Source organism: Chanodichthys erythropterus, chromosome 23 (genome assembly GCF_024489055.1).
Source record: "Chanodichthys erythropterus isolate Z2021 chromosome 23, ASM2448905v1, whole genome shotgun sequence".
Taxonomy (NCBI): domain Eukaryota; kingdom Metazoa; phylum Chordata; class Actinopteri; order Cypriniformes; family Xenocyprididae; genus Chanodichthys; species Chanodichthys erythropterus.
The window spans coordinates 7443621-7456025 of record NC_090243.1 but is presented as its reverse complement, the minus strand read 5'-3'; the positions used below and the strand labels follow the sequence as shown (position 1 = coordinate 7456025).

The following is a 12405-nucleotide window of genomic DNA, read 5'->3' as shown; positions in this document are numbered from 1 at the left end:
ATTCATATATCAACTGTTGATATTGTTCTTTGATGTGTAGTTTGCATACTGTATTTGTAGACGTACTACTCAAACTGTTAAAGTACTGTTTAACCATAAAGAAAAAAAAGTCTTGGTACCTTTTTTTTTTTTCCTCCAACTTTTCAAATCTGACAGTTCCTCGGCTCCTGTAGCCTCCTGGGATAGTGTCTACTGGTTACCCACTTCATAATCTCAGCAGGTGCAGTATGTTATCTTGGTATTGTTCGCCTATTGTTTCATGAAAACTGCATATTCGGACATCCTATTCACTATATAGTAGAAAAGTATGCATATTCGGACACAAGGAATACGGTTTCAGGATTCAGCATGTTGAGCACAAACAAGGCAAGGTGCTGTCAGGCATGCAAGGTCATGAGAACCTGTGAGACAATGCTCCATCTCTCCATAAGGACAGTTCGTATTGATTAGTCATTTTTTAGCTGTAGATGTAGACTAGAGCTCAGACGGGGAAAAAAATTATCTAGTGCAATGGCCCTTTAAAACTTCTGACAAAAGCCCATATGATCCCCGAGCTCCAATCACCAATTCCTACTGCAAAAGCAGCCTCTGCATTTTTGTCTGTCTGAATGCTGCTAGCACGGCGAAAGAAGAAAAAAAAAGAAAACAGTGAGGGGAAGGAAAACTGAAGAAATGTGAAAATCCAACGTACTATTACATGGCGAGCGGAAGTCCTGGGCAAATGGAGGTTTTCGCGGACTCTTTCGATGCTAGAGACCTCGGATCAAAATGGTACAGTAGACAACGACATTTTGATCGTTTTGTATCCATATTTTATCTTTTGCAATTTTAAAAGACTTAGCTAGGCCGATGAAACTTGGAATAGTTTGTCCTGGGATGTGTCTGACTTTTGAACGTGTTAAATAACGTGATGTCGCCAATAAATTTAACCGCGAAATGAAGTTTGCAACTTGCACGGAACGCCGACAGCCACAGAAATTGGAAGGTTAACAAGAATGCTATGGCCACAATAGCTACATTGTTGCATTTAAATAGTTAAATTCTCTCATATCAGTGTGGACAGAGATCACGTCGTGACTGGTGCATTTTGTGGACATTGATGTATGTAAAATTAAAAGCGGAACATTTTTATTCCATGTATACTTTTGAAATTATAGACTTTGTTGCACAGGAAGAGACAGAATGCATGTCACAATACTGCTAACTTAGACATGACCTTAAATTTGTGGATCCCAATCCATAGAGTTCATATTTCAGTTGTGCAATAATGTTAAATAAACGTTATAATTTAAATTAGTTTGTGATTAGAAATGTTACTTCTTCTAAATACAATTAAAATTGACCAAAACAAAGACAAATAAGCTTGAGACAATTTATATAGCAAATAATTATAATTGCAAAAATGACATTAGTAGTATTAATTCATGATTATTGTTAGCAATGTTGTAGTCCGATTACTTCTATTTTTTTTTTTTTTATCAAAGTAGAAACGCAATAATACTTAAAAATGAGTTCTGCATATTGTTTATCAAAATTAAACAAATATCTAAATTGTAAATATAATTTAAAAATAAAAAAAATATATTTTTTTTTTCTAGTATATTTCATTGGCTAGACGTTACTCTTTATAAATCATTTATAAACCAATCCACCAATCACAAATGACTACAAAATCTGTTTTTAGTAGCAGATTATTAGTTAATCAAACCCATAAGAATAAAATGGCAAGAGAATAAGAAAAGAGATGTCTTACAACCACTTTTTTTTTATTATTATCGGCACTCTTCTTAGTATATTAAAGTTTTATATTCTTAGTAAACAGAGGGAGGGCATCAGAGAGGTTGCAGGATGACAGTAGAGTTGATTTTAGGAGCCTTCATTAAAAATAAAGCATGTGTATTGTAGTACAGTGAGGCTCCTTCACATCTGGAAGCTGGGCTAATACAGTATCTGGGTCAGGTCACTAATTTAGTGCCATGACCCTGTCTTTTTGACCTCCAGTTGCTCGCTTTACTTTTTTCACATGACCCTTAAAAAGTGTACTTGTCTTTTTTATTATTATTGTTTATACAGTGCAGTGTTTAAAAATGCATTGTCTGTTGCTGGCTGGTATGTGAAATGAGTCAGAACCCAAAGGACTCCATTACGCCCCCATTAATGCATTCGGTTATGAGGATATAATCAATTTTAGACAATTACCAGAATGTCACTTGATAAAACAGTTTAATTTCTAAAACTCGAATAACAGAAAGGATCTGTACTTATTCGGCTGCACTTGGTGGCTGGTTAAGCATTGGTGCTAAAAGGTCATCATGGGTTTGATTCTTAGGGAACACTCATACTTATAAGATGTTTTGGATAAAAGCACAAATGAAGAATCCTAACCCTCACAATGATATTTCTTAGCTTGAACCTACATGAATTGCCCCTTTGTTAACTGTTCCACTTGAAAGCACTATGAAAGTTTGTACTTTAGAAAGAGCTGAAATAGAACAACTCCTGCTAAACTCTGCAGTCTTGTCCTTTAGTGCTGCAGCCTGGAAAAAAGCATCATGCTGAGGGTTTTTATGTAACCGTCTATTCAGGACATTCCTGCCCACCCTTGACTTTGAGGCTTCGTTGTCTCTCAGTGCTCTGCTGTTGGGGACACTTGAATCCATGTGACAAGTGCTCCTCGAACGCCTTCCAGCAATCAACTCCAGCAGATTTGTTCTTATTATTATCAATGTTGAAAACAGTATATTTTTTAAAGCTAAGTAAACATATAATTACTGTAAAAACAGTAATATTGTGAAATAAATTAAAATAGAAAAGTCACTTAAAAATGTAATGAAATAACTATTTTTCTATTTGAATATATTTTAAAATGTAATTCATTCCTCTGATGGCAAAGCTGAATTTTCAGCATCATTATTCCAGTCTGCAGTGTCACATGATCCTTTAGAAATCATTCTAATATGCTGATTTGCTGCTCAAGAAACATTTCTTATCAACGTTGACAATAGACGTGCTGCTTAATATTTTTTATGAAAACCACAATACATTTTGTTACAGGATTCTTTGATGAATAGAAAGTTAAAAAGAATAGCATTTGTTTATTATATAAATGTCTTTACTGTCCTTTTTGATCAATTTAATGTGTCCTTGCTAAGTAAAAAGTATTAATTTCTTTAAAAAAAAGAAACTCTTACTGATCCCAAATGTTTTTATTAAAGGCAGTACAACAAATATGTACATACTGCTTACATATTCAGGATCTATTCACTGAATCAATATGATTTTAATCTTATCAACACACATTTCCATCTCTTCGGTCATTTACAAGACATTTACTTCCTTATTTCACAGTCTTTCCCACAGTGTCCATGTTGTTTGTCAGGTTCAGTTCCTCACATTACTGCACACTTAGGTCAGAGTCTGTACATGGAGAAGAGTTGGCCTCTGAGCAGAGTTAGCAGATCTGTGGCAGTTTGTGTTTGTGTTTTATGTGGCAGAGACATGCCAACTCCACAGGCTCTTCTCTTGGCCAGAAATCCTGACTCAGCTCCTGCTCGCATAGCTCAGGCTGAGTTCTCCTGGCAGTCCTGCTCTGGACATAGTAACCTGGCAGATCACATGCAGCTTTTTTATTCAGTTCCTGCATTTGATAAGTTTAAAGTGCCCCACTTAGCCTATTTTAAAGGTTCTTCTTTTTGGATGTCTCCCTCAAAAGTAAAACGCTCTAATAAAATAGTAGCAACAGATTACAATCAATATTATTAATTAAATTCAACATATAAGAATTGAGTTAGAATTAATCAATTTAATTCCTTAAAAATCAATCATTTAAAATGTGTAAAATTAGCAAACACCATTACAAAAAAGAAAGAGTCAAACTGACCAACTAAATGAAACACTGATTACAATAATGGTGACCAAATATGTTTAAAAAAATTAAAATCTAAACCTCTGTTAATTCTTGTGTTTCTCCTTCCTACAGTGATTCTGCTTGTTATCATCAGGTGTCTTCAATATTGGCAATACAAAATAAAGAGTTCTTAATTCATCTTTGACTTCATCTTTAATTCATCTGTTGCCAAAATTTTATGTAATAGATATAGCGTATTACTTTTTACAGTGTAGGTTAATGTGCATTCAAGGTCAAAAAACACTTTAATTTTCTTAAAATATACATAGCAGCATCACCTCTTTTCTCAGAATGTCTGAAACCATTCGATAAAGGATTGGGTCTCTCTAAACCCCTCCTTTCCAAGAGCCTCCTCTGCTCTGATTGGTCAGATGGCCCAGTCTGTTGTGATTGGTCTAGCGCTTACAGTGCGTGTCTCAAACAAAATGCCCATTACCATATCTGAATTTTAGCCCCAGTGGCTTCCTCAGCACCTGTGCTAGATCAATGCTAGCCAGAGCCATGGGAAAATGTATCTATTGTTCAATATATATTGACTCTTATTAACTCCTCTCTTTTAGTCTATATCCGGATCGGGCTTCTGAGATTATAGCATTTTGCAAAGTTGTTTGCTGTTCCTGTTCATTGCAAAAAATAAATTTTCAATTTTCTCCCAGCGCTGTCACAGTGATCTCACACAGCTTTGTTTGTGTCACCAAATTGTTCTTAGTGTCTCTTTTACGATAACCTGATTTCTCTCACCTTGTCAAGCGCATCTTTTATTATTAGACGCAGCAGACGCACAAGAGGTAAAATCCTTTGTTTGTTTGTCTGGCTCAATTTCATGCCTCGCTTGGCACATAATATTTCAAACTGTGATTCTGTTGCTCTTGGTTGCATTAACATATAGATGGAAATGGGAAGTCTTCTAAATATATCTGCCCCAGTCGGCATAGGAAGAGTGCAATGAGTCGTAGACATTCCCATGTGGTTTGTAATAAAATAAATGTTGTACGACGATTGCAGTATCCAAAGGTTATGAGAGATACTTAATGCCTTAATGTTGCCATAAAAATGACTTTAATTTAAACTAACACAGTCCCAGTGTAGTCTTTCAATTTCCAGATTTATTGATTGATTTCTTGAATTTTATCTCATAGCCGATGCCGACGAGGACTTCCCTGAGCAGAATTTGCTGGACATACAGAAACTCTACATTAAACCTCTGCCATCCTCCCTTGCTCTACTAAAACCATTGAAAAAAGGTGAGTATTTCTGGGTTTCTTTTTCTTCTCAGAAAAGAGCTTTCATTGGCTTCCAAACCGTTATGCTGTTAATTAGCTGCTGAACCTGAAAACAACTGACAGGGGAGCGCAATCCCTCATCACGTATTCTGATTGAACTTGGTAATTAGATGAAGAGATGGATGACTACCTCTTTCAACAATTTCTAACCTAAGGGAAATATTTATCTTTATCTAATTAATTTGTGCAAGAGTTACAGTTCTGCTCTAAATTTTTATTTATCGTTTTGCATTTTGGTTTTCAACTTCAGTTTAGTTTTAGTTCATTTTTTAGTTTAGTTTAGTTTAGTTCAGTTTTTTTTCTATATAATTTTTTAATTTCTGTGTTGTTTTTGTTTATATTGTAGTGGACATTTATAGTTTTAATTATGTTATTTTGCAATCGCCTGTTTTTATATTTAATAAATTTAGTAAATTTGAAATGTTACTTTCTGCAAATTTAGTAATTTAAAATAAATTCATTTTAAGTATTAAGTTTTTTTTCTGTTGCTATGAGTTACTCTGGCTATACTGTACACCACTGTTCAAATGTTTGGGGTCTGTCATTTTTTGAAAAATGCATTAAATTTGATCAAAAGTGATTGACTTTTACATTGTTACAAAATAATATGTAAAATAAAGGTTGTTCTTTTGATCTTTCTATTAATCAGAATTTTAAAAAAAATCATGTATCATGGTTTTCATGATATATTGAACAGCACAACTATTTTCAACATTGACAATAATAAGAAATGTTTCTTGAGCACTAAATCAGCATACCAAGACTGGAGTAATGATGCTGAAAATTCAGCTTTGCCATCAGTAGAATTAATTATATTTTTAAAATATATTAAAATAAAAAAGTTATTTTAAACGGGTCATGAATTGAAATCAACTTTTCATTGAGCTTTTGATATATAAGGTCGTCGTAAGAATATCCTGTAAGTTTCAGAACTGAAAACGTTCTTGTTAGTCCAATAAAAGCTTTTATTGACACCAGGCTCAGCGAATTACTGATCCTGGGATGTGCCTATCTATGACATAGATGACGAGGAGAGAAGAGAGATACAGGACTAAAAATAACATTACATTTCGAAGGATCCTAATGCTAGGAAAATGGTTATTTATTTTCAATAATGTGAATGTCTCAGTTGAGCTTTATTTATGTCTATTCAGTACATTTCACTGTGAATTCTTTAGTAAATCAATCGCATTTCGTCGCAGGCTTTGCAAACAGACTTTTACGAAATGGACTCGACAGTAATGCAACAACATGTAAGTAACTGTGTTCATTCTAATGCCTGATCGGATATATAATGATTCATGTACAGTCAGATGTTCTTTTTTTATGTGTCAGTAAATCAAACCAGTGACTGGTCAACTTCACGTTGTTTCTCTTAGTAGGATGAAAATAATCTGTTATTTAAAGGGTGAATAATTTGTATATAGAAAGGGATCAAAGAACGCTCCCTTTACAGTCGCTGGAGCTGTCAATCAAACAGCGTGGGTTTTTCAGTGACTGAGTTCTGGACTTGCGCCAAAACTCCCGTTTTATTCAGCGAATCTTAGTTACATCGCGTTTGCACTGTTAGTTATGATGAAAGTATTCGTTAGTGTGCACAAATTGAGTTGCAATGACGAGATCACTGCTTTCATGCGCTAAACAACATGTCTGTGATCGGCTACAATGTTCATCACTGCAACCTTTTGTGCCACGATCTAAATATAATACCATAGATCTAAATGTGATGCAGCACTTTTCACGATTAGTTAACCTTGAGAACTGTAATAGTAAAAATGTTCTAAAAGTTTTCAAGAGAGTAATAATTAAGCTATTTCAAATGTAAAGATGTTAGCCAATCACAGCAGTGGGCTGATTTTTAAAATATATAATTCAGTAACGACACATGCCTAGACAAATAGCAATCATGCCTATTTCTACAATTTATCTTCTTTTTTGCTTACATTTTTTTAAATGCATCTCACATTTCAATATTAAACTCAGGAGGAAACCCTGTAAACAGATGTGACGGATGCAGGCAGATGTGAATTGTATGTTTCTCTATGGAGATATTCTGCCTTTGCTTTTCCTGTGCTTAAAGCTCACATTATTCAGCAGTAGTCCGACAGCTGATCCGAGGAGCAGCAAACAGCCCTGTTCAGTGAACTGGCATGTGTAATAGCAGGTGTTATAGTTCAGGAGGTTTTCTCCGAGAAAGTGATGCTGTGGTTTGTGGCAGCTCTCTGACAGTGTGTAATTATCAACTCTGCTGGCTATTCTGAATGGGTGAGAAGACTCTAATGCATGTGTTTGTATCTAAGAGAGCTTAAAGAGATAGCTTAGCCTAAAATGAAAATGTCATCATTTACTCAACCACATGTCATTACAAACCTCTGTTATTGTCTTGCTTTCACTTTTGCTTGATGAAAAAGAGCAGCTGAGACATCCTGCCTTTTGTGTTTCACAGGCGGTTATAGGCTTTTGTCATTCATTTTCTTATTAACATATAATAACATGAAAAATACACTAGAAACAATAATATTGTACAATTTTAATATTGTGCAATATAGTTTTCTGTTTAAATATATTTTAAAACGTCATTTATTTTTGTGATGGCAAAGCTGTATATTCAGCATCGTTACTTCAGTCTTCAGTGTCACATGATCTTTCAGAAATCATTATAATATGCTGATGTGCAAGAAACATTTCTTATTTATTATTGAATGCACTGAAAACAGTTGTGCTGCTTAAAGGGTTATTTCACCCAAAAACGAAAATTATGTCATTAATGACTCACCCTCATGTCGTTCCAAACCCGTAAGACCTCTGTTCATCTTCGGAACACAGTTTAAGATATTTTAGGTTTAGTCTGAGAGCTTTCTGTCCCTCCATTGAAAATGTATGTACGGTATACTGTCCATGTCCAGAAAGGTAATAAAAACATCATCAAAGTAGTCCATGTGACATCAGAGGGTTAGTTAGATTTTTTTGAAGCATCGAAAATACATTTAGGTCCAAAAATAACAAAAACTACGACTTTATTCAGCATTGTCTTCTCTTCCGGGTCTGTTGTATATCCGCTTTCACTCCACAGTGACGCAGCTTCTTCTTCTTTCCTTTTTTTTACGGCTTTTGGCATTACTGCCCCCTTCTGCTCCGGACAGTGACGCTGATGACGTGTTATCTAGTGCGCCCGAGCTTCGTTTACAGTCTGAGGGAGACGCCAGTGTATTCAAGCTATTCTACATTGTTTTTATTTTGGTATTGCTATATTTTTTAAAATGGTGCGTAAGTGTGCATGTCGCGGATGTCTTAATCGCGTCACTGTCCGGAGCAGAAGGGGGCGGTAATGCACCAATAAGCCAGATGCCAACCGCCGTAAAACAAGAAAGAAGAAAAAGAAGCAGCATCACTGTGGAGTGAAAGCGGATATACAACAGACCCGAAGAGAAGACAATGCTGAATAAAGTTGTAGTTTTTGTTATTTTTGGACCAAAATGTACTTTTGATGCTTCAACAAATTCTAACTGACCCTCTGATGTCACATGGACTACATTGATGATGTTTTTATTACCTTTCTGGACATGGACAGTATACCGTACATCCATTTTCAATGGAGGGACAGAAAGCTCTCGGACTAAATCTAAAATATCTTAAACTGTGTTCCGAAGATGAACGGAGGTCTTACGGGTTTGGAACGACATGAGGGTGAGTCATTAATGACATAATTATCATTTTTTGGTGAACTAACCCTTTAATATTTTTGTGGAAACGGTGATACATTTTTTAGCATTTTTTGATGAATAAAAAATGAAACTCTGCTTGTAAAACATCTTTTTCTGGGTCCTCATCTTATGTTACTAAACTCAAACACAGAATTTATTCCTCACTTTTACCATGCACAGCTTATGTTTAATAAGGACTATATTTATTATAGGGAATCTAGGTAGCTCATGCTGCTCACTCTCTTTGTTGGTCCTTCTCTCTCACGTACAGACATGCTCATAACTGAAACATGTCTTGCTAATTTACAGCGCGCACGCACAGAGGCCGTAAGTCATTTTTGTGTCTCTTTGAGGGCTATAAGTGTTTGTCTGTCTAGCTCAAGGTCAGGACTGAACGTGTGTCCTGATTGGATCGAGGAGGGTGTAGGCATCGAGCAATACCACACGCATACACAGACACGCAGGGCATCTGTTTCTCTGTCTCATTTCTCGGTCCTCTGAGGACAGATCCATCACCTTGTGTGGCTCGTCTCAGAGGGCGATCAGTATATGAGGGCTTCAGAAGTAGAAAATCGGCTCCAGAGTGGAAAGCAAGACTGAGTCTTCTACCTCTGGCCCACTGAGACTCTTTCCTACTCTTAAATACACAGTTTCTTTGTCCTCGGGGAAATACACACTAACAGATTGATTCAAACAAACCTGGTCTCTGCTCTGTTATTTCTTTGCCATGTCATGGGCATGTTAAACCTGTGCAGAAGGGAATCTTTTGTGCTTTAGAGACACAAGAGTAAAGAAAGGCTTTTAACTTTGACTTATTTATTGGTCATTAATAGTCAATCAAGATCTATATATCTGTCTATATCTGTGTATCAATAGATAGTCTGTCTATATCTGTCTGTCTATCGATCGATTGGTCTATCTGTCCATCTATCTATCTATTTATATCTCTATCTGTCTGCATGTCTGACTATCAATGGATCTGTATACAGATCCATCCATCCATCAGGACCCATTTCTCAATACTTTTTTTTACCTTTTCAACTCTTCACAGTTCTCCTGATAGAGAATGATAGATTCAAATCTATCAGTTATAACCCCCCAAATCTATCAGCTATCAGTGATAACCCCCCCAATATTTCAACATGAAAATCACAGTAGATCTATACTAACATATGTATAATAAATTTATTTTGTAACAATAATTTTGTTTCTAATCGAATATGAGTTTGTCATAATAAATTAGTCCAAAAAATACCTCCTTCCATTGAACCGATTGGTAACGTCCAACCAATGTGCGTCGCACTTTCACCAACACAACGCGAGTGGAGCTGTACTGTTTGAATGGAGAGCACGGGTAGCACCAAAAATGAAGAGAACCGCTGCCCAGCCGACTATATTAAACTTCTGTTCAAAGAGGGACGTTAAAAGAATAAAGCATGTACTGAGAAGGAAGTATGAAAACATTGTAATAGCTAAGTACACTCCACATATATTTTAACTAGCTATTCCATTGCAATTTAGCCATAACTATCAGTGTAACTGTAACCAATTACTAAAACAGCCATCTGCTTTGTTACTTCATTTTTCAATAGTATCTTATCAATGACAAAAGTATTCACATCGGTGTTTGTTTTCTTCCTTAATTAATCTGATTTTGAACGAATTTGCTTGAATGAACGATTTAAGTAGCTCACTCATTAAAACGTCGAATCGCTGCCACCTACTGGCGGTTTCAATATTTAACATAATTTCTTTCTTTTTAGAATCACTCCGTTATGTTAGAATTTGATGAATGGTTATAGATAGATAAATTCCATAAAGTTATGATGGATGGATGGATGGATGGATGGATGGATGGATGGATAGATAGATAGATAGATAGATAGATAGATAGATAGATAGATAGATAGATAGATAGATAGATAGATAGATAGATAGATAGATAGATAGATAGATAGATAGATAGATAGATAGATAGATAGATAGATAGATAGATAGATAGAGAAGAAATAAATTATCCAAAAACGCTATACAAATAAAAAAATAATAATAATAAAAAAATAATAATATCAACGCTACCAACCCCTAATGTTGAAACCAAATCTACGTCCTTGGTTAGTTCTTCCAAAAATGAAAATTCTGTCATTTATTACTCACCCACATGTCGTTCCAAACCCATAAGACTTTTGTTCATCTTCAGAACACAAATGAAGATCTTTGTGATAAAATCTGAGATTCTGTCCCTCTACATAACTACCACTTTGATGCTTCAAAAACTTCATAAAGAGATTGTAAAACTAATCCATATGAATTCAGTGGTTTTAGTCCACATTTTCTGAAGAGACTTGATCACTTTATATGATGAACAGATTGAATTTAGGCTTATATTCATATTTTGGAACGACACAAGGGTAATTAATGACAGAATTTTCATTTTTGGCTGAACTAACCCTTTAAGCTTATTTTCTTACAAACCTTCTTTTATTCATTTGTGTTACTCCTTGCAATACCAGATCCAGGTTATTGAAATGCAGGTCATTTCTAATTGTGCATATTGTCTTGGGCAGAGAGACTCCAGATGCAGAGTCATTACTTGGCATCTGTGTGTGATTGATGAGGAAACAGCGCCAGACAGCAGCGCCTCTGCACTTTACAGCGCTGTGAAACTTCCCCTCAGGCTGGCAGCATGGGAAGTGGAGGAATCCAGAGGGCAGGAGGACAGCGATTAGTCTCTCGTCTCTTTAATAGCAGCCTGATTAGATTCCCATGATAATGCTTGTTTTTCATTAATACAGAGTGGGCAACAGTCTCAAAGTGTAGTCGAAGGTCAAAAGAGGCACTGTACTGTGTCGTGGATGCACTACAGTTGCTAAAGATGTGATCTGCTGGGAGGGTTAAAGAAATAGACAAATATGAAAAACTATCTGTCATATAGTCTTTTATTATTATGGTATCACAAAAGGAGAAGTTCACACTGCACTTTTCCATAAAACATAAGAATAAGGTGACCAAAAGCTCCAAAAGTAGCACTAATCTCATTCACGTTTGCACATATTCAATTGTGGCACATCAAGACAAGTGTATTATAACTTAAAATTTTGAATATGCAGTAGTATGAATGAAACTTGAGAACTGGGGGAAATATTTTTAGTGAATAATGACTTAAAGGGTTAGTTCACCCAAACATTTATTACTCACCCTCATGGCATTCCAAACCCGTAAGACCTTCGTTAATCTTCGGGATGCAAATTAAGATATTTTTGTTGAAATCCGATGGCTCAATGAGGCCTGCATAGGGAGCAATGACATTTCCTCTCTCAAGATCCATTAATGTACTAAAATCATATTTAAATCAGTTCACGTGAGTACAGTGGTTGAATATTAATATTATAAAGTGACAAGAATATTTTTGGTGCGCCAAAAAAACAAAATAACGACTTATATAGTGATGATGGCCGATTTCAAAACACTGCTTCATGAAGCATCGGAGCATAATGAATCAGCGTGTCAA

At 35.5% G+C, this 12405-nt stretch overlaps 1 protein-coding gene across 2 annotated transcripts in view; it reads left to right on the top strand.

The window, feature by feature from the left end:
* Nucleotides 1–591: 591 nt before the first annotated feature.
* The window catches only part of zbtb47b (zinc finger and BTB domain containing 47b), a 36953-nt gene continuing 25139 nt past the window's right edge, over nucleotides 592–12405 (top strand). For both annotated transcript variants that reach the window (XM_067377805.1, XM_067377804.1), the window contains exons 1-2: nucleotides 592–771; nucleotides 5047–5151. In XM_067377805.1, the coding sequence (XP_067233906.1) occupies nucleotides 747–771; nucleotides 5047–5151 (130 nt within the window). In that variant the 5' untranslated portion in view covers nucleotides 592–746. The remainder of the gene's footprint in view (nucleotides 772–5046; nucleotides 5152–12405) is intronic.